Source organism: Cydia fagiglandana, chromosome 7, assembly GCF_963556715.1.
Source record: "Cydia fagiglandana chromosome 7, ilCydFagi1.1, whole genome shotgun sequence".
In the NCBI taxonomy this organism is placed as follows: Eukaryota; Metazoa; Arthropoda; class Insecta; order Lepidoptera; family Tortricidae; genus Cydia; species Cydia fagiglandana.
The window spans coordinates 4,803,420-4,825,670 of record NC_085938.1 but is presented as its reverse complement, the minus strand read 5'-3'; the positions used below and the strand labels follow the sequence as shown (position 1 = coordinate 4,825,670).

At 40.3% G+C, this 22,251-nt stretch overlaps 2 protein-coding genes across 3 annotated transcripts; one reads left to right on the top strand and one right to left on the bottom strand.

Annotated features, from left to right (window-relative positions):
- Window positions 1-4,884: 4,884 nt before the first annotated feature.
- LOC134665752 (aspartate--tRNA ligase, mitochondrial) lies at window positions 4,885-6,981 on the bottom strand. Its single transcript, XM_063522723.1, has one exon. The coding sequence runs from the start codon at window positions 6,805-6,807 to the stop codon at window positions 4,918-4,920; it is 1,890 nt and encodes a 629-aa protein (XP_063378793.1). The 5' UTR covers window positions 6,808-6,981; the 3' UTR covers window positions 4,885-4,917.
- A 281-nt stretch (window positions 6,982-7,262) lies between these two features.
- On the top strand, window positions 7,263-20,794 carry LOC134665751 (exocyst complex component 4). 2 transcript variants are annotated; one of them, XM_063522721.1, is made up of 17 exons: window positions 7,263-7,396; window positions 7,471-7,632; window positions 8,438-8,607; window positions 8,913-9,066; window positions 9,580-9,700; window positions 10,093-10,250; window positions 10,801-11,009; window positions 11,419-11,515; window positions 12,763-12,919; window positions 13,235-13,361; window positions 14,018-14,170; window positions 15,305-15,593; window positions 16,418-16,549; window positions 17,011-17,175; window positions 17,639-17,779; window positions 18,227-18,418; window positions 19,894-20,794. In XM_063522721.1, the coding sequence occupies exons 1-17, from the start codon at window positions 7,340-7,342 to the stop codon at window positions 20,056-20,058; spliced, it is 2,649 nt and encodes an 882-aa protein (XP_063378791.1). In that variant the 5' UTR covers window positions 7,263-7,339; the 3' UTR covers window positions 20,059-20,794. The 2 variants fall into 2 exon arrangements, with proteins under 2 accessions (XP_063378791.1, XP_063378792.1); XM_063522722.1 differs by lacking the exons at window positions 7,263-7,396; window positions 7,471-7,632; window positions 8,438-8,607; window positions 8,913-9,066 and adding an exon at window positions 9,378-9,386.
- Window positions 20,795-22,251: the final 1,457 nt, after the last annotated feature.

Genomic DNA, 22,251 nt, shown 5'->3' with positions numbered 1-22,251 from the left:
AGCGAGGACGAGCTCGACACCGCCGGGTTGCCCGTAAGGGAGCCAAGCTCGGAGTCGGAGCCTCTAGCTTCGCCGTGCGAGACCACAGCTCGGGATGGTGCCGCGACTGGTCCTGTGACTGTCGCTTCGCACACCGGTCGTCCAATCCGCTCTACACGTAATGTACAACCTCCGAGATTTTCCGACTATGATATGTCAACTGATAACAGTTTTATGGTCTTTGAAAATCCTTTTATCTCTGAACCACTTACATACAACGAGGCGGTGAATTCAGCTCATAGTAAGGAGTGGCTGGAAGCCATGACGCGTGAGTACGACGCACTAGTTGCAAACGATGTGTGGGAACTAGTGGATAGACCCGTAGATAAAAATATTGTTAAATGCAAATGGGTATACAAAGTAAAATATGATGCATCTGGTAAATTTGACCGTTTCAAAGCTCGATTAGTTGCCAGAGGTTTTACTCAATGTAAAGGTATCGATTATAAAGAAACTTTTTCACCCGTCGTACGTCATTCTACTATGCGAATTCTGTTCTCAATTGCTAATCAATTTAATTTAAATATAGACCATTTAGATGTCGCCACAGCCTTTTTAAATGGCGATTTGAATGAAACTATATTTATGGAGCAACCAATAGGTTTTTGTGATAAAGATCCTAATAAAGTTTGCTTACTAAAGAAAAGTATTTATGGCCTTAAACAGGCGAGCAGGATGTGGAATTGTAAAATACACAATTTATTAAGTAAACACAATTTTGTTCAATCTAAATGTGAACCATGCGTCTATATGAGGTGTTCTGGTAATGATATTGTAATAATTGCTTTATATGTAGACGATTTCTATGTATTTTACAGTCCAAACAGCTCTATTAAAAGTTTGTTGGTTTCAATTCTTGAAAAAGAATTTAATGTAAAGAACTTAGGAGAACTAAAGAGCTGTTTAGGTATTAATGTCACTAGGGATAGAGTTAAAGGCATTTTAAAACTCGACCAAAGTGAATATATACGTAAATTGCTTGTTCGCTTTAATATGCAAAACTGTAAGGCCGTATCTACACCAATGGAAGTCAACTGTAAACTACTGAAAGCTAAAAATATTGATAGTTTACAGGATGACATTTACAACTATCGTCAGCTGCTTGGGTGCCTGATGTATCTGTCCGTCTGTACGAGACCAGATATATCTTATGCATGCAGTCAGCTGAGCCAGTTCAATAACTGCTTCGATAGGACTCATTGGTTGGCAGCCAAACGGATTCTGCGTTATTTGGCAGGAACAATTCAGTACTCTTTATGTTATCATAAAAGTAAGAATTGGTTTTTAAATGCCTTTACTGACGCGGACTGGGCCAATGATGTGACCGATAGGAAAAGTTATACTGGTTTTGTTATCAAACTTGGAAATGATACGGTCAATTGGGAAGCCCGTAAGCAAAAGTGCGTAGCGTTATCATCATGTGAATCGGAATACTTAGCTATAAGTGATGTATGTAAAGATGTCACATTTATTCAAAATTTTATTTCTGAAATTTTACCTAGACAGAGTCAGGAAATTCAATATGTTGTTTATAATGATAACCAGTCCGCACAAAGATTATTGCATGTTAATGAATATTGTCATAAGCGTACGAAGCATATAGACTTAAGGTTTCATTATGTCAAGGATCTTATCAATAAGAAATTGATCGATGTTAAGTACATGCCTACTGACAAAATGCTCGCAGATGTTTTAACTAAACCATTATCAAAGGTCAAGCACGAGCGTTTTGTCACTGCAATGAATTTGATATAAGCATTTGTAATGTGTAACGTGTTAGTTATTATGTTTTTTTTAATGTAGAGTCACATATGGGAATGCCTTATCAAATGTATGTAGAGTCTCATAGAAATATGGTAGAGTCACTTCATGTATAGAGTCACATAGAGATATGGTAGAGTCTATGTAGAGTCACTAGAGAGTCAACAGAGAGTTTTTATTTGTGATTGTTTTATATTCTGCATTTGATTATTTGCATTGAGCACAATAAGGGGAAGTGTTGGAATGTGTATTGTCCTCATTAGATTTTGGTATGATCGTGTGTAGAGCCCTTACACTATGCCTGTACATTTTATGTCTATGCATGTTGTCTCTGATTTAATTCTCTTTCAATCTGTCCGCCATAGCGTTAGCATCGTATTACAATTTGATGTCTAGTTTAAATATAATTCTACTACCTTTTGACAAATGTAAGTTGTGCTTTATTCTGAGCAATAAATGGACTACTTCAAGCTTATACGTGAGTTGTAATTTCCATCATCTTCAGCCGGCCCTCGCTCCCATCTCTGTGTCATGCGGTACAGATGCACTGCCTAAGACCCAAGGACCTCAACAATATGTTTTTCTAACTCCATAAACAACTAGCAATTGAATGCTCCTACTCTCGCTGAAATCAGACAATTTTATTTTTATTTTTTTTATTTTTTTTCGTGATATTTTTTGTACTTTTAAAGGATATTATGATATTAAAACAGCTTTATAAGATATTTAAAATGTAAAGTGAACTAAATTACTTTTCAAAGTAGCATAAATCACAGAAAATGTTTAATGACTTGTGATTTACGCTACTTTGAAAAGTAATTTAGTTCACTTTACATTTTAAAGCTGTTTTAATATCATAATATCCTTTAAAAGTACAAAAAATATCACGAAAAAAAATAAAAAAATTAAAAATAAAATTGTCTGATTTCAACGAGAGTAGGAGCATTCAATTGCTAGTTGTTTATGGAGTTAGAAAAACATATTTTGTATCACGTAAAAAATTACACCCTGTAGTTACTTACATACGGCATCAATGTAACATATTACATATTATAAAAACCAGGCAAGTGCGAGTCGGACTCGCGCACGAAGGGTTCCGTACCATAATGCAAAAAAAGGCAAAAAAAAACCGTCCTACACAATTCCTACAAATGTTTCTTTCTATAGCCTCGCTGTAGATAGTGTAATGTAAGTACCTACCTAATACCAAGTGACATAAAGGCTGTTATGTAGTAGTTTATTAATTGTACCTACTTACCGTTATTGTAGGCATTCGTTTAACAAACAAGCACCTACCTGAACAACCTTCGTCCTCAGGCCAATCCAAAGAATTGATCCCATAACAACATAATCCAATAATTAAGAATACAAGGTAACCTTCCATAGCGCGCGACTTGCAGTATTCTACTACTAATGACAATGTACAGGTCGGTGCTCCCAACTAGGGTGACCAGACGTCAGGAATTTTCCTGACATGTCAGGAATTTTAGGCATATGTCAGGAATGCGGCCGGAAAAGGGAAATGTCAGGAATTTTGGCATTTCCGTTTCCCGAAGGACAAATAAACAAAACAATAAAATGGTATACAGTACAATACACTTCACTCGGCTCTCTACCTTCTTTCAGTAACGGATATTTAATTCGTAAATCATCCGTAAAAGTACATAGTCTCGGGCGTTTGCTACTAGACGCTATGTTAAGGACACGACACGCGCACTGTTATAACGTAGAAACCGCCACCTCGCCACCCGCCGCGACCGCGACAGCTCATGTCAGGAATTTCGGCCGAAAATCAGGAATTTTGTCAGGACTTTTGAAATTTGTATCTGGTCACCCTACTTCCAACTTAAGTACCCAAGTCGCCATATATATAGAAAAATGGATACTTATGTTAGGACAACGACTGTACTCACAGTAACACTCTTAAATTAACTGACCAAATGGTATAGCATATACCTTATGGCTTTGCGATAAAGTTTAAAATTGTCACTTAACTGTAAGGACGATGATACCTACTGCAACCGGCAGCCGGTTTGTTTTTAGGGTTCCGTACCCAAAGGGTAAAACGGGACCCTATTACTAAGACTTCGCTGTCCGTCCGTCTGTCACCAGGCTGTATCTTACGAACCTTGATAGCTAGACAGTTGAAATTTTCACAGATGATGTATTTCTGTTGCCGCTATAACAACAAATACTAAAAACAGAATAAAATAAAGATTTAAATGGGGCTCCCATACAACAAACGTGATTTTTGACCAAAGTTAAGCAACGTCGGGAGGGGTCAGTACTTGGATGGGTGACCGTTTTCTTTTTGCTTTTTTTTTGTTATTTTTTTGCATTATGGTACGGAACCCTCCGTGCGCGAGTCCGACTCGCACTTGCCCGGTTTTTTCCTTGATCATTTATCCTGTCAACAAACTCGCATACTAGGTGTTAATTACTTTAATTTGCGTGTTTGTATGGTATTAACCTTGAAATTAAGTAGTAATTCTGAATGATGTCAGCTCGAATATAAGTAAATGCTAGTGGTTTTCTGGGGAGTTCCCAATCCCAACCCAACGCATATCAAACCTCTATATAAAAGTTTCTAGGAAGCCAGTTCCACTCAATAGTTATGGGTATATAAAATACCTAGATATGGGCCGTATGTCCATTATAGCGTGACGTTAAATACGAGCCTCCATACATATTTTCTCGTCTAGTCAGAGCATTTTCTGCAATTCTCACATTTCTACAAAAATGTTTAAAGAAAAAGCAATAATGGTTTCAACTAATAATATTAATGTAGTTAAATTGTAATATATGAAAAACCTGATTGAACAAAGTAGTAGGTACTAGTACCAAAGCTAGTACCTAATCTATGTAGTAATTACAAAATGTAGTGTATCATATATAGGTAAATAGATAATATCCAGCCTAAGCCTACATAATTCTTTGTATAGGTATACAGTAGGTGATACATGTTTTCTCTAGAGAAGAGCTTGTCGTCCAGTCAGATTTTTCAGATAAACATATACATGGAATGAATCAACTGAACTTAAAAAAAAAAACTAAATAGGTATTTTTTTAATGGATACAAATGAGTGCTTGATCTATTATAGGGTAATAAATATTTGTTTATTTACTAACTATATGATAGTATTCTTTGTCCTCATCTGAAATGGCATTAGGTGCACCCGACAATGGATCTTTTCCTTCATGGGTCTTTGGGAAGGCTATAACATCACGAATGGACTCTGTGTTACACACTATAGACACCAGCCTGTCTATGCCTAGAGCTATCCCGGCGTGTGGCGGACATCCGCTTTGCAAGGCATTCAGGAAGTGTCTCAATTTCCTGGCATCCATTCCCAACATCTTCAACAATTTCTCTTGTAATCTAACATTGTGGACTCTCACTGAACCTCCTCCAATTTCATTTCCGTTCATGACTAAATCATATGCTAATGATCTGACGCTCAACGGATCAGACTCAAGTAGATGCATGTCCTCAGGATGTGGCGAGGTAAAGGGGTGGTGACATGTTTCTAATCCATTCTTTCCTTTAGTAAATAATGGAAAATCCACTATCCAAAATATTTCAGTACTTTTCTTAAGTTCTAGTAAATTTTTAGACTGCAGTAAAGAAGCAATTATTAGTCGAATTTCTCCTAAGCAGTTGCAGGCATTTTCTAAGTCACCTATTGAAATGATGGATGCATTTTCATTACCAATAATACTTTTCAGGTTTCCGTCAAATTCTTTATTAAATGTCTTATGAATATCATGATTCAATACCACTTTGATATTATATTTCTTAGCTATTTGCTTTATTTGCTCTTTAGTTTTTGTTGTTACTTTTCCTAATGCTGCAGGGTAAGGTAAAGCGTAGGCAGAAAAATCTGAATCATTAGCTTTTTCTGGAAATAATTGTTTTATATTTTTAAATTTTAAGTCATATTGAATGTTAGGTTTGTCAGTGCCATAATTTTCCAATGCATATTTGTATGTCATTCTCCTGAAAGGTGGCTTCTGTAAAAGTTTTGGAAATGTGTCAACAAGCAATGACTCAATCATAGATAAAACTCCATCTAGATTAGTAAAGGACATTTCTATATCTAACTGAGTGAACTCAGGTTGTCTGTCTGGCCGTGTAGTTTCATCTCTATAGCACCTGGCTATTTGGAAGTACCGGTCAACGCCTCCAGACATCAACATTTGTTTAAACTGTTGCGGACTTTGTACTAAGGAATAAAACAATCCCGCATGATGTGTTGGAACTACAAATTCCCTTGCTCCTCCAGGAGTCTGACAAAACAGTGTAGGTGTCTCCACTTCAACAAATCCATGCTGTTCTACAAGAAATTTTCTCATATTGTGCAACATTTGCGATCTCAATCTTAGAATACTTTGCATTTCTGGAAATCGTAAGTCAATGTAGCGGTGTTGCATCCTTATCTGCTCCTTAGGCTTCTGATATTCTCTTAAATTAAATGGAAGGTTCTCAGCCATATTTAAAACTTCTAACCTATCAATTGTAACCTCAATTTCACCAGTTGGCATTTCAGAATTGACCGCATTTTGTGGTCTTCGAGTTACTTCACCATGTATTTTAACGACAGACTCGAGTGGTATGTTAGAAAAGTCTATATTCATAGGGCCAACAGTACACTGTACGATTCCATAGGCGTCTCGTAGCAGAAGAAACTTTGACAGACGTAAATACTGTACCCAGCCACATAAAGATACTTTCTCGCCTGTATTACAGGCTCTTAGTTCCCCACAAGTATGAGTCCTATAAGTAAACGAGTTAAAATTTTCCGTGGAACTGTCTTCAACGCTAAATTGGTCTGTAAGTGGTGCACTCCTCTGACTGTTGTGACGAACGCTTGGGGCCCCAATGTTTAGAGTTTTGACTATGCATTGCGCTGCTAAAGGATGTAAAGTAAGACTTCTTGTGTTGATTATTGTCCGTTTGCAGGCAGTAGCACTAAAAGTCTTCAGATTAATTATGTTTCTCCTCCACATGTTTATTTACTTTACTAGTCGATATTGCGTGGCGTTGTTGTATAGGCATTAGCTAACTTAAATGTGGAATGCAAAAGTCATCTAAATCAATATTAAAATGAAGTAATTCGCCTACTTTACGCAATATTTTCAGTTTTGTTTACAACTGTTGACGTGACGTCATTGACGTCAAAGTTAACAACAATTTTTTTTTACATAGCTGTTTGAGACATGGATGAAAGTCTTTTCGTATTTTAAAATAAAAATACACTTTTGAAGGACCACGGCATGTTATTGAACTCGCGATACACGAAAATGAAAATTTCTTTACCTGCCTCTTTATTCTGGCTAATAAATTTATATTTTCGTTTTACGCGATAGGCCCTCCGTGGTTTTCTTAATGGTAAAAAATTAAACAGCAATCAGACAGAATAGGAAAATTAACTCGCTAAACGTCAACGTCATCAATGTCATTGCATCTTTCAACGGGGCGTAGTGAAAATATTTAGATTTTTCATAATTTTTCTTCATAAGTTATTTCGCTAAGGAGAAAATGTCGTCGCCACCACCTACAAAACCCCCTAGAGGGGTGAAACAAGGAAGAGAAACGGTAATACAAGGAACATCCTGCATACTTTTTGCGAAAAATGAGTACCTACTGTATAACAATCACTTTGCTTACAGAGTGGACTTTTAATGTCTGTTATCCGTACTTTATCGGCGAGTGAGACCAACGAGCAACGAGAAAAGGAACGTGCTAAACTAGAGAAGGAGTACAAAAAGAGTGATGCGAGATTGGATGAGCTGGTTGCCGAACATGCACAGGAAATCATGGAAGTTATGCAGGTAAAAGCACAATAAATAACAGTACTACCGTACAGTAAGGAAACTTCCTACAAAACCGAAGTTTGACAGCTGTTCAGGGTCGAATCATGCAGTCCCTTTATAATACATGCCACTATCCCTTTCGGCTATTTAGGGTTGTTAAAATTCAAGCCATTATCTTATCTGTGGTCGTGCATGCAAAGGGACGTCAATTTGTGTCAACCCTAATAATTGCTCAAAGCAATGCAGAGCCGAATCAATCCAAGTTTGACCGAAGGGAGGAGTTTCGCATCCCTGGTAAAAGTTACTAGTTTTTATTATGATTTACTAAAACAAAGTAAACTAGTACAAGTTATATGTAGTTTTAGGGTCACTCCGCTGCACTTTCATAATCCGAATTCGGATATGTTTATGATGGCTAATTGAAGTAATTGAACACACTTATTAGATGTCCAGGAGTGGACTTCCTCTGGCTGATATGATGATGATGAACACACTTAATGGTAAAAACTACTCCAATTGGCCACCATGCCAGGCCTTTAAAATTAACTTAATTGCAAATTGCAATTTTTAAAGTTGAGTGTCAGACATAAAAACGAGGGGAGGCCTTTGCCCTGCAGTGGAACACCAAGTAGGCTAGAAAAAAAAAAGTGTCAGATAATCAGGAGGTCTTCTACTAGATAACTTAAACTGTCTTGCGGGTTGCTGGATACAGGCATTATTAATGCTCATGCAAGCAGTTATCTACTTGCTTTGTTATTCAACAGTAATAATACATTTTAAAATGTAAAGTCACAGTTTCTAAGTTATACTTGAATACCCTCAGAAATTCAGCAGCGTCCAAGCAGCCCTAGCGAGCTGGGGTCAGCACACTGATGCAGCCACAGCTCGGCTGACCGCATGCCGCAGCTTGCTGCGCGTGCGGCGCGACGAGCTGCGGCGGCTGTGGCAGGACGCCAGGACACACCACCATGCACTGCACATGCTCACTATCATGTAAGTCAATTCTTGGAATTAGTTGTCAAGTGGACCCCAGGCTCTCGTGAGCCTTGGCAAAATGCCGGGATAACGTGAGGCAGAATATTTATTTTAGTCTTTTTCTTCTTGTAATTATTGCCGTCCATCCCTGTAAAAAGGCGTATCATTAATTTCTATTTAGAATCATTATTTTGACTAATCAAAATTGCATTTGTTTAGGTAAGTTTTCATTAGTGGGCTGCTAGAGGATTTTTTTCTCTTGTTACGATAATTTATTGTATTTGCATGGTAAATCAGCCAACAGTTTCACCTTTTTTTTGCAGCGAACGTGTGGTAGTCTCCGAGCGCGACATCCGCGACCACCTCTCGCGCGGGCTCGTGCTCGCGTGCGCTCACTCACTTCGCTCCGCGCTCGACACGGCCGCAACCACGCTGTCGCACGTCAGTGCGCTCAACACCACGAGGGCGCATCTCGAGGTAGTCACACTAACCCTCTAGGTGGCGCTGTATCGGCCGCGGCGATTCCTGCATCGCGCTAACGAAGTCTTAGCGTAGAATCCTTATAGTTCGTTTTTTTTAGCATTAGAAAGAACTTGAAAGAAGATAAGCGATCTTGGCATGACTTTTAATTGAAAAACGCTTTTTAAAAATCAGTAACTATTATGAAAGCAGAAGAATATAAATGATCGTCTTAGATTCATAATTGTTACATATTTGAAAAAAAAAATGTTAGGTCCGGCCGCCACCACATTCTCGTATGTCAGCGCGCTAAACATCACCACAGGGCGCATCTCGAGGTATTTTCATCAATTGCCGCTAGGTGGTGCTGTAATGGCCGCGACGATTCCTGCGTCGCGCTAACGATGTGTCGATATAGAATCCCGAAGTAAAACCAGTTTTGATTATTGTTCTTTCATCAGCCCATTATACAAAGCAAATTAATTTTCATCATCGCGGTAGTTTAACATTTTGTGTATATTGTTTACGTAGGAAAAGAAGCACGAGCTGGTGACGGTAATTCTAAGGCGGTTGTCATCGGCATTGTACGGCGAAGCAGCGCCGCTCACACGCCGAATGTCGTCGCGACGCCGAACAGCGCTCCTTTTGGCAGGTAATACAACCTTGTATTGTTGACGAATAAAGTTTATAGCTACTATGCCTACTGTATTTTTATTCTTCTACTGCTTGAAATGATCAAAAACAATAGTATTTCAAACCTAACCTCACTAAGTATACAATGAGGTAGGCAACTGTCAAAATGAGGAGGATAAATGATAAACATAATTTTGTATGGCGGGAACGGGGAAGTAGTTTTTATATAGTTTTGCGGAAATATTTCACTGTGTCATTTCAAATTGGTCCGAAATTAAAAGGTTGTGGAATAAAGTTATGAGGAAAATTTTTGACTGTATATCTCTTATGTACAGTTGGCTTACACCAGCCTACCCTGTTAATCTTTTTTTTGAAGTCGATTTTGTTGCTGACATACATATTTGTTGACAGAGCTGACAAAGAGTGAAGAAGTCACCGACGCGTACCTACAAGACATAACGCCTGAATTCGAGGCGTCACTCACCGAGGAAGATAAAACATTTGAAACTACCGTCATGATATCGCTTGAAGCTCTGGGAGTCTTGAATCAGCTCAAAGAAGCCACTGAGGTACGATTTGGAACCTTATTTCTTTAGTGTAAAGTCAGTATTTGTTTAGAGAGGAAGACAAATATATCAATGACATCTTTAGAAGCTCTAGGGGTCTTGAACCGGCTCAAAGAAGCCTATAAGGTTAGATTCTGAACCTTAGGGAACATACTCATACTACGTGACCCATTTTTAACAACTTTACATTTGTGTCTGTGACTGTTGTCGTTTTTTTCTACGCACTAAGCTAAATAGCGCCATCTATGACATGATGAGCCACGAGGCGTTGTATGAAACATAACTCATTTAATTGGATTAACCTTTACGACGCCATGTCAAACACAAAAGTTGTCACTCAGACGCCTCGTCACCGAAGTGTCAAAACTGAAATTGAACTTTATGCATATGCACGACTGCACGTAGGTTTAGGTTGCTCTGTGGTCTGTGACCGATTAATCCGTCTTTGGCGTTGGACCTGCGCTGCGTATATATCGGTCATTGGCGTCCAAAAGGTTAAATTGAAAAACATAATACATATTTTGGCTGTACTTACGCTGGTTTATCTTTACAGAAATTCAAAGTCCAGATACAAGATGAGCTCCTAACCGTGATAGAGTCCGTGTCCCGGCGGATAATCGAAGACGGAGACGTGGAGCCGGACGTTCCGGACGTGCCGGACGCGCCGGACGTCCCGGACGAGGTGGTCGAGAACTCGAAACCGTTGCGGCTCGTGAACGCGCTGGTGGAGCAGTTTAGAGCGTGCGCTGCGAGGAATAAAAGGTACCTGTAATGGATTAGGTAACATTTGACGACCTTATAATTATTGTCACTATTTAGCACAGAATGCGCGAATATCTTTTGATATTAGTACAGAATAAATAATAGTACTAGGTACAGAATACTCACTCTCTAACAAAACGTGTCTGTTACGATCAGGACAGATATGGCCGCTAGGTGGCGACAGCGCCACGCGCGGCTTATGGCTAGCCACCAAAATTGGTGTGGAACGGATGTACTTGTAGCTGCCTGTAGCAAAGCGACGAAATCGCGGAGTGAGCCACGCCTGATATTAGTAAAAAAAAAGTCGTGCAAGCCCTGGTACTTGCACGACTTTTTTTTTCCGACCGGACGTTATACAATAAAAAAAAACAGTGAGTGAAATAGTAAAATTCCATTTGTTTTGTTACAGACTCCTCCAACTGTGGCGTGCCGCGCTACAGAAGCACAAGATCTCGGACTCGTGTCTCCACACCGAGATACACTACTGGAGCGCCGTACAACAAGTCGTGAGTATAGGCTAGATGACAAATATTCATTTATGGTATCAATCAATCAGGTTTTTTTTTTTATGGCTTTCCCCTCTTGTGTGTATTGGCAGGAGGGATTTTGCCAATGACGACGTTTTAAGACGTATCACGCACGTTAAGAATGTTCGGTGAATAATTTTGATTTGGTGATAGGAATTGTGCTGGGAACCTAAAACAAAAACATTTATTGTTATGGACATCACAGACAACACATGACATATGTACAGTTTATTAGAAAAAGAGCGGGAGAGGCGATAGTTTTGACAGTTAGGTAGCATGCCAACATAAGGAGAAAAATAAGAAATGGACAATAGATATAAGATGACAAGTATTATAGAAAGAGTAGAGCAAGTAAAGCCGTTAAAGTTTTATATTATTTTCTTGAATGTGTTTAAGAATAATTCCAGTGATGGGAGGATCCATGAGAACCAGAAGCGTTTGAAAATTGATAGGCCGCGGAATATTTTTCGGTAAGATATCATGTAAAGAGTGGTTAAGTCTGTTGCAAGAAAAGAAAATGTGTTCCGTCGTTCCTTCGTCAAGACCGCACTCGCATAAAGAGCTATCCCGCACCCTAATTTTTGCAAGGAATACAGGAGTGCAGACGTGACCCAAACGAAGCCGGCAAAGTGTAGACGTGGCCCATTTACATGCAGAGCGAAAACGGAAGAACCATGGTTTATGAGGTATAATAATCAATCAGGTTTGTTTTTAGGATCAAATGTCTATATGGGACCCATTGCATTAAAGCAATACAAAAGCCAGAAATGGTACTCAAAGTCCGACAGTCGTACACGTACTTCACTCGCGCAACGGCTCCTAACAAAACGATAAGTGAACGTGACGTCAAGGTCACCGAGAGTCCATCTTGAAGTATGGATAAAACAAGAAAATTGTGTTCTTGTCGGTGAAATATTGCGTGTATATAGTTGCTATACAATTAAAACCAAAATATTACTTTGTTAATCCGCGTAAAAAGATAACGTGATAGATTCTATTCACTATTTGCTATACAATCTTTTTTTGGATAAAATGTAAGGAATCGAATGGTATCCTTACTTATTTCCTTTTTTTCCTTTTTGGAAGTTAAAAATAAACTTAAATTTTGAAACTTTCATGTCCTGTATTTTGTTGTTTCTATTTTACTAGATTTCGTTATAAAATTGAACATGTGTCATCATCCCTATTATTGTAATTGACTCTCTGATTGTTTGATTTGTTTTCAGCTCCAACTGCTACTGACAGACTACCTCCAAATAGAGAGCGTGACTCTCGCCGCCGCCCGTTCCACGAGCGCTTCGGACACGCACAGCGAACTTCGCATCGCAGATTACTTCGCTAAGAAGCGGCCGCAGCGGCGTGAAAAACTTTTCAAGCTCAATGGTAAGACATAAGCAGCAAATAAGCCTCCAGACTGAGCATAGTAGCGCTACCCCCTCTGCCACAAATATACAATAGTTTTACTCCATTTTCGAGTCAAAGTGTCTGTGTGACGCCCGTGTTTTTGAACGGACCAATCACGGCACGGGACTCGCTCACCTCGTCCCACGCACCCCAGTATTTTTGGCAGCATCGGTTTCATGAAATAATTGCTCTAAACTCCGTCTAGAGGATTCCTAGTCTATGAATAATATGAACATGAAAAGCTTCGCGAATGACGCATTCGCTTGTCGTTTTTCAAGCGTCATCTTGTTGCAGTGGGCGTGGTACCGACAGTGAGCGCGGCGGCGCGGCGGTACCCGCTGGTGTGTCGACCGGACCCCGGGTTATTACACGTGCTACTGCCGACCCTACACGCGCTCACACACGACATCGAGCCCGTCGTGTGAGTATACTTAGGGCCAGTTGCACCAACCACAATTAACAGACAAGACCAGACCGATCAACGTCAAGCAGCATACAACTATGAAACTTTCCATACAATCAAATTTAGCGAACGCTAAATCGGTGACAGACATTTTGGTGCAACCGACCCTTACTGACGAAACTATACATGCTGTTATTCATTGACAGCATTCTAATATCGAGCGTGCGTGAACAAGATACGAGCACCCCTTGTTTGTTGGCGCGAAATATCAACGTTATGCGAGCTGCACACAGTCGTCGAGAGACTCCGAGACAGGCCGAGAACGAGTGTGTATATGTATACTGTTCCTTTCTCGTTTCGGTCTTCCTCGTCACTTCTCACGCTTCTCCGATTGGATCGGAGCGGTGCCGAGGCTCGGCGAGAGGCTCTCGACTAGTGTGTACAGCCGGCATTAAGTTTAAGTTTACACCCTTAGTGGCGGGCCTGCAGTGGAGTATTCAGCGAAATGTGGAATGACGCCATACATGTGGTTGGCCATAAGAATCTTATGTTTTTTTTAACTTTTAACTGTCGTAACAAAAATCCATGAAATTTAGTATTAAGTAGGTATTAGGAATCCTTCCATCCCTCCCAAATTTTACAATTCTATGTCAACACGAAATTTTTAATAACAGTGGCGGCGAATGTTCGCTGCGGGCATTCATCACTGACTATGTTCGATCTGGGGAGAGCGAGCGGCTCGCGAGCGAGGCGAGGGCTTCTATCGAGGTGGCTATGAAGGCTGCCGCGTGGCGCGAGCGAGCGCCGCCGGAACCACCGAGCGCTAAGTAAGTTTATTAATAATTATAATTGAATAAGTATTTGTAAGTTTGTCTGTCTGTCACGTCTTTACGGATCTAATCTGAAATAAAGTATTTTTTCTTCTGAAATATTGGGAATGTTTATCTTTAAAACATTCTTCACATTCTATAGGGTATTTGACTAGTCAAATCAGTTTCTTTTTTCGAAATGTCAAAAAGATTTTGCTATTATGGAATTTATATGAAATACTAGCATGTGACGTCACAATCAAATTACCTACTCTTTAAAGGTTTATACGGGTTATAAAACTTATAAAATAGAAATTGTGTCTAAAAATAACTGCTGTCTACGTCTCTATTAATGTTCTGGTGCTTTTATTCACGCATGGTGTAAAATATTTATTTTATATACAGCTATTACCCTATTCGAAAATGAAACTGTGTTAGATATATCGGAAAATAAGTTATGTACATAATTTGTCCTTTCTTGCCACGCACGATGTCAGACTTCTACGGTTATTGAAGAAGTGAGTAATAGTAATCAATTTGTATCATTTTCATTGCAATCATTCGGATCATGGTATTTGAAAGAAAATATTGTGCTTCCACTTTAAACATAGTCAAAACTACGTGTCTTGACTGATTTGTATAATAACAGAGCATGTGAATTTTTTTACTTTTTATAAAAAAAAAACATTTTTTTTAATATTTTTTCTGGCATCTAACTAAGAAGTTTTGAACGTGTACAGGAATAGGTATAGAATTAAAAAGTTGGGTTAAAAAAATATTGTAATCATAATTTTTTTTAAGTTCGTTAATTAAAATGTTAGGGGAGATATCCTAAGACTATTTCTCATTAAAATATACATTTCTATATTTATACACATTACGAGTAAAGATAACGATATACTATTTTTAATTTGATATTTTTGTGGCTTCATAGTTTTCTGTAGGTTTCATAGATTAGTTCACGGCCGTAGTATAAGAATTATATTATTAAATTTTATTTCATTCACACTTTCCGGCAAACGTTTTAAACTGTCGGTTTTCGTCAAAAACGATGTTTAATTTTCACTCGCCTAAGAGCTCGGGACACCTATATCTCGGAAGCCCCGGACGATATTTAAAAACTATCTACATCAAAATGAGTTTATTGCGCAGCCACCGTCTCGTGTTCTCGTGCTGCACGGCGGGCTGGGCGGCGGTGGCGCACTGCGCGCTTGCGGCGCGGCGCTGCGGCGCGTGCGGCGCCGCGCACGCCCTGCGCGCGCTGCCCGCCGCGCTCGCCGCTCTAGCCGCGCACGCCCGCGCCGCGCACCTGCGCCTGCAGCCCGCCGCGCCGGCCCGGGCCGCCAAGTGGCTGGCCGACGACGATATCGTCCGGTTCCTGCAGACGCTGCCTAATTGGCGAGCCGTTGTGGACCCTAATTCGGCCAGTAAAAATGAACAGGTATGTGAGTAGAAACGTAACTGTTAACGCCCCAGCGGTCAAACCGGTCCCGGAGGGGTGAGGGCTGCGGTGCATGATGACGTCACGAGCGCAGCCAGCACTCCCCGCGCATACCACACACGGCTCCCGACTACCATCTCATATGTACGGACAGCCAAGAAATTGGTCTACCACTTTTCGACTCTATCATCTGATTGACCTAAACCATCATCATCATCATTTGATTGGTTGGCTGACTCTACCTAAACCTTTGTAAAGAGCAAATTAAAATAAGTTAACGTCAAACAATAGTTATTTGTACAACAAGAAATCAAAGTTTGATATTTCTTCGAGTGCTTATTTTGAGTCCCGTGCAAGCGAAAAATTCTATAATAGATTCACGAGCGTAGCGAGTGAATCTAATTTAGAATCTTGAGCGTAGTAAGGGATTCAAAAGCGCACGAGATGTAAATAACTTTGATCTCGTGTAGTACACAAAATTTTTCACCCTAAGCAGTGAGAACATACCTAGAGGGACAGAGATAATAGAACCCAAGTATATCGAGCTTGTATTAGACCCCGCATGTTGAAATGACATTTGACTATAAAGGTCGCTTGAATGACTCAGTGAGCAAAATCGCGTTTTGCTCACTGTTTTTAAGAAGCAAAGTACCCTTGTTCGATCTGCTGAGGTGAAAAAGTTTTCTTAAAGAATCAACTCAACTAAACTGTACGTCAATAACAGCTCCGACAGTAACACTCCCGCGCTTTATCATCATATTAGACGTGCTAGCGACATAAACGCTCGTTTCTCACTCAAAACCCTGTTTTTCATTTTACGACAGGATCTGAAACAGGCGTACGAACGCGAGGCCGAAATCCTGGGCTCGAGTCTCGGGGACGGCGCCGTGTCTCGTCGCGAAATCGTCGGGGACATCAATGCTTTAGGCGACCTGGCGTTACTCTGCGAGTCCATGGTAAGACGGATGCCCAAAATCGACAAAGACGTAAGCCAAAAGCTCAAAACCCGACTGAGGTGCGAAAGTGGCGAAAATGACGAAATCGTCAGAAACATCAATATTTTCGACGACCTCGCGTTGACGACATCGTTGGCTTATTATCTTAGCGGTGTTCTGACGACGTTTTAACGTACAATGGGTCTGATGATACTAATAAGTACACCGCTGAAAAGTATCAAAAATCGCGTAACTGACATTTATGTCACAACGCACATTAAACAGAAATAGAACTCCTTCGAGTAAAAAATACTCGAAAGAAGTTTTCCGTTGATATTCGTAGTTCTTATAAATTATTAAGTTATTTTAGGCCCCTGACTCTTACCCCAGAATTGAATGCCATATTCAACTATAGACGTATCATATGCATAATAAGACTACTTGTACATATGTGTAACTACTAAACCTTACATGTGATTTAGGACTGGCTGGCCACCAACATCCGGTCTTTGCCGGGACTGCTCACAGCGCCGTCTGGTGGCAGTGGTGGCGTCCGATTGACCGACAAGCTGCGCGAAGACATATCTGCCGCGGCGGCCATCTTTGACGAGATCTCTCATAAGTGCCTGCTGTTTCTACATCTGGAGGTAATGTCATAATATGCCGAATGTATACTTTGGGCCCAGGGGCCCACCATCTAGTCGCGGATCTCAGCCCTTCAACGTAGCCCGTCATTTCTCCGGGAGCATCGTTAGAGGTAGTGCCTAGCATGACTGGACCTGGCATGTCGTCAACAACCGGCGTGATGTGCCCACCATCATAAGGGCCCGCCACATCTGGCGAGCGTCGGCGTCTACAATTCTATGGCCGACGTCGACGCAACGTCGACGCAGCGTCGACGCAACTGCGCAGCGACGTCATTTTCCATAGCGCTGGACCGACGCCGACAGACGCCGACGCTCGAAAGACGCCAGATGTGGGGGGGGGGCCTAATATTTTCATGTTTTTAGGGTTCACGTTCCATATAAAAAAATACATTGTTAAAAATTGTGTAATGGAACCCTTGGAACGCGAGTCCGACTCGCACTTGACCGGTTGTTTTTTCATCAGATGCGAATCCAATGCTTCCACTACCTCGGTCAGCCGGCGGGAGGCGACGACGACGAGGCGGGCGGCGCGGGCCGCCTCGCGCACGCGCTCCTCGCCTTCCACGAACACGCGCACAATGTCATGGCGGCCGGCCGGAGGGCGGTGAGTACTGACGCTGTCTGACATTGTCTGAAACTCTCTGACATCGTTTGACATTGTCTGACATTGGTTGACACTGTCTGACATTGCTCGACACTGTCTGACATTGCTCGACACTGTCTGACATTGCTCGACATTGTTTGTCAATGTCTAATGACACTTGCTGACGAATGACGGTCAGTACTAACACTATTTCACAGTATCTGACATTGTCTGAAAGTGTCTGACGTTGTGTGGCAGTATCTCACATTAATGTCTCTTTGTCTGACAGTATCTGAATATAATACTAATCATAATCACCATTGTCTGATCTTGGGCAGCTAGCAAACGGCAATCGATATTAATTTTTTGCAACTTCAATATAATATCGAAATATTAGTGAAAAATATGTTTTTGTGTAGTGATAATTTTGCCATTGATAGCCTAATTTACTAATGATTTCTCCGACAGTACATCTTCAACGGCATCGGTGAGATGATGTCCGCGGGCGTGGTGTGGCGCTGGCAGTGCATGGACGCGGAGTTGGCGGGCGGAACCCTCGCTACGCTCAGGCACTGCTTGGCGGCCCTCTCGCTCCCGCACGCCGGGCTGCAGCGAGCGCACGAATATTCACGTCTTTTACTCGCTATGCCTGAGCCTGAGGTAATCATCATCATCAGTCATAATCGTGTACCGTTTAGCTGTAATTATGATATGATCATCAGCCTAAGGTTGTTATTCCAGCCGTCCAATTTCTTGGTCCAATTTGCATAGCATCTCACTCTCTCATCAACATGTGAGACAAAATACAAATTGGACAGGTGGAATACCATCCTTATACGTGCACTGAATGCAAATATGGTTTGACTTACCTTTGGGTGGTATTCCATCTGTCCAATATCTTTGTCCAATGTCATTGCATTTCACTCTCTCATTAAGCAAAATGTGACACGCAAATACACATTAGACAGGTGGAATACCATCCTTAGACGTGCACTGAATGCAAAGTTGGTTGGACTTACCTTTGAAGGCCGGCGTTAGAGTTTTGACTACATTGTAGGAGAGGACGGAAAATCGCTAAAAGATGGACGAGTGAGTTCGAGGGCCGACACGTTAGTGGAGGCCCTCGAATAATACGAGTCCATCTTTAGCGTTTCCGGCCGAGGCATTACATAGTGCTTTTCACGACTACTGCGAGGAAATAAGAAAACATTTGCATAACTATAAGTACTAGCCCGCGATTTCTCTGGTAGCAAATTACTAGCCACTGCCTGTACTGTCTCTTGAATTTCGGTAGGCGTAAGAATATCATTTTCTTCACTAGAAGAACTCATTTTTATAGCGAGCGTAGAGACGCGTTTCTTATATTTTTTAGTCAAACATAATTTACACTATCCAATTCAGTAGGTATTTTCAGATCCCGCCTTTTTTAACTTTTTTTACCACTTTTAAGAGGCGTTTTTCTGTTATTTGCTTCAAACCGACTCTAAAATTAGAAGCGTTTTTGCTAATAAAACCACAAACAGCTACAAAAGTAAAAAACGCCTTAAGCGTGAACTGAATGGATAGTTGTTAAAAAAAAATTAAGTGAATGGTTTTGATATTTCTTTTTTTTTTAAACAAGAAATTGGTGCTATAAATAACCTAATTTTATTTTTGAAGGAAAAAGTTGCGCAAAAAAAGACCTTTTATTGATTTTTATGTTTTAAATGATACTCATTGCTGTAGCGAACTGTCACCAATGACAGATGATGACAACAATGAAACATTGTAGTAGTGGTGCTTCAGGTGCTACAGCTATTGCCTACTTTCCAGCTTGGTTTTAGACCATCTATTGCCACATTTCCGAACAGTGGCGTGAAAAATGTTATTGTATGTTGTAAATATATTACGTACGAAAGTTACCAAATTGCTAAATTTTCCGCTTTCTTTTCTTTCAAATGTAAATTTGTGTTTAATCGTCCCCCAATATTAATTACTATTTTTTTGTTAATTAAGTTTATTTCACGTACATACAAGATCAAATCACTAGATAATGATAAAAAAAAGTTACAATTTGAAGCATTTTACTTTAACAAAACAAAATCTTCAAAAAAAAAAAATCTAATGAATTATATTCTCTAATAATTTGTCAACAGGAAATCATAGCATCGATCCGTGAGAAAGGCGCACAGTTCACCGAACTCGAGTATCTGAACGCCTTCAAAGTGATCGCGGCGCGTCGAGGGCTATCACAGGCCGACATGAAACCCCACCTTAAAGCTCTGGCTAGTGCCTTAGGTCATGTTGGGGTCACTGTTTAACCTTTTGAACGCCAAACGGGGCATCCATTTGCCGTGCCACTGACGCCACGGGGGTAAAATTTAGTTTTGTGAATAAATAATGCCAACCTAAAACTGGGGTGTCTTTCAGTAGATTTTCATCAAAAAACGATCGACGTCGTTGTCACGATTTTGCGTTGACGTCAATTGCCGTCTGTGGCGTTCAAAAGGTTAAGGCTCGAATAGTGCCCTGCCAGACGTGGCTCACTCCGCGATTACGCCGCGTCGCTACAAGTACTTGCGGCCACACCAGTTTTGGTGTCTAGCAGTAGTAGTTGCCGCGCGCCGCTACGGAACGGATGCCTCGCGCTTACGCCACCTTGTGGTCATATCTGCCGAAATAGACGCGTTTGTTAGAGTGAAGCTTCTGTACCTAGTAGGTATTCATTCTGTGGCTGGGGATCTAAAATTAGGTTAATCCTTTGACCGAAGACGGTACCTAACGCGTGCGGCTGCAACCTAATATCAACCTTAGTGCATTCTATTAAGGTTCACGATGGCGCGTCGCACACGATAGGTGTGGCGTTCATGGTTTATACCGCTTCGATTCATATATGGATATTACTATTATAAAATTTTAAAAGACTTAATATTTACATTAAATTAATTATTCCCATGGGAACATATACGCTGATATAATTATAATAATATGTATCATTAATTGTAAGACTATGTAATGAAACTTTTAATTTTAAATAAACTACATATTTACAAAGTTTACTGGTTTATTTATTTACATTCTAATGTGAATCCTCCACTAATTAGCCGGGTCCACACAGGGCTATAACCGCCAAAAAGTTCGCAAATTATGAGTATTTTCTCTGTCAGTCTTATTACGCCTTCATTGGAGTAAAAGAGAAAGATTCCCACAATTTGCGAATTTCGGTTTTCGCGGCAGCCCGAGCAGTGCGAGCATACGCGCAAGGCAATTTCCTCACGCACAAAACGGCCAGTCAGGAAATCGTAAAATGTCCGAAAATATTTTACAACAAGGATTGTCTTCATAAAATAAAGTAAATTCTTATTTTTAGGTTGATTTAATGCATGTACTTTAAAACTTTTTTTGCCCTTGGGAGTAATGACAACTAAATGCTCCCTACGCGTTGGAAAAACTAACTACAAAACATTGTTAACCCGCTACAAACCTAAACCTCAATTTATAACTAATAATCCATAGAGCCAATTCCGTACTCCGTTTGTCCATATCAGTCATTTTGACTTCTGTATTTTGAAAAAGAGTTTTATAGTCTTTAGTCTGTTTACTTAACTATGAAGTACTGCCCATACACAATAGTATGGAACGCTCAATTGTTTCTTTTCTTTAATATAAAAACCGATTAAAACAATACCTAGTACATTGTGCAACATGGGGCGTAAGTTGAATATTGCAAACGAGAGTAAGTTAAATCGCGACGGCTTGCCGGAGCGATTTATAGACTCGAGTTTGCAATACATATTATTACGCCCCGAGTTACACACAATGTTTTTCATCACACTTGCGATACAAAAAATAAGTTTAAAGACAAAAAACTTAATTATGGCACTAGAAACTTCATAACTCCCTAGGGAAAACGATTTTTCTATAACTCCCGCTACGCTTGCGTGCAATTCCACATTTACAGCGCAAGTGTGATGAAAAATCTTTAAAATACTCCAGTTATATGTAAGTAAGAAATCCGCAACGCAGGTATCGTCCGGTGGCTACAAATGCAAATCAGCAACATGCTTCGTCCCAAACATACCAATGATGATATCCGCAACAGGCTTCGTCATTTTCCGTCATTGTTTCTTGAATATAAAATGTATGGCGTAGTACTTATGTTTAAAAAACAAACTATATACCTATTCATGTTGCCTGTCAATAAAATTTCCGGCATCAAATCTCCCACCAATACACCAAGTCCAAAACACCCGGTTAACGTAGGCAAAAATAAAAACTCAAAAGTAAATTGTAGTCGAGTTTTCAAAGGCCGGCTATTGTGAAAGTTGTCAGTTTGTGTCGGGCTGTGTGTCGAACTCATCAAACTTGGCCGGCGGATGTTTCAACGGCGAAATATTGTATTTTTGCGAGGAAGCGATGTCGTGAGTTGGACACGAGTTGGCCATTTTGTACCGTTCATGGAACGATGGGTACATTTATATCACAGACAGTAGATTTCGTACTATGAAGCAAAG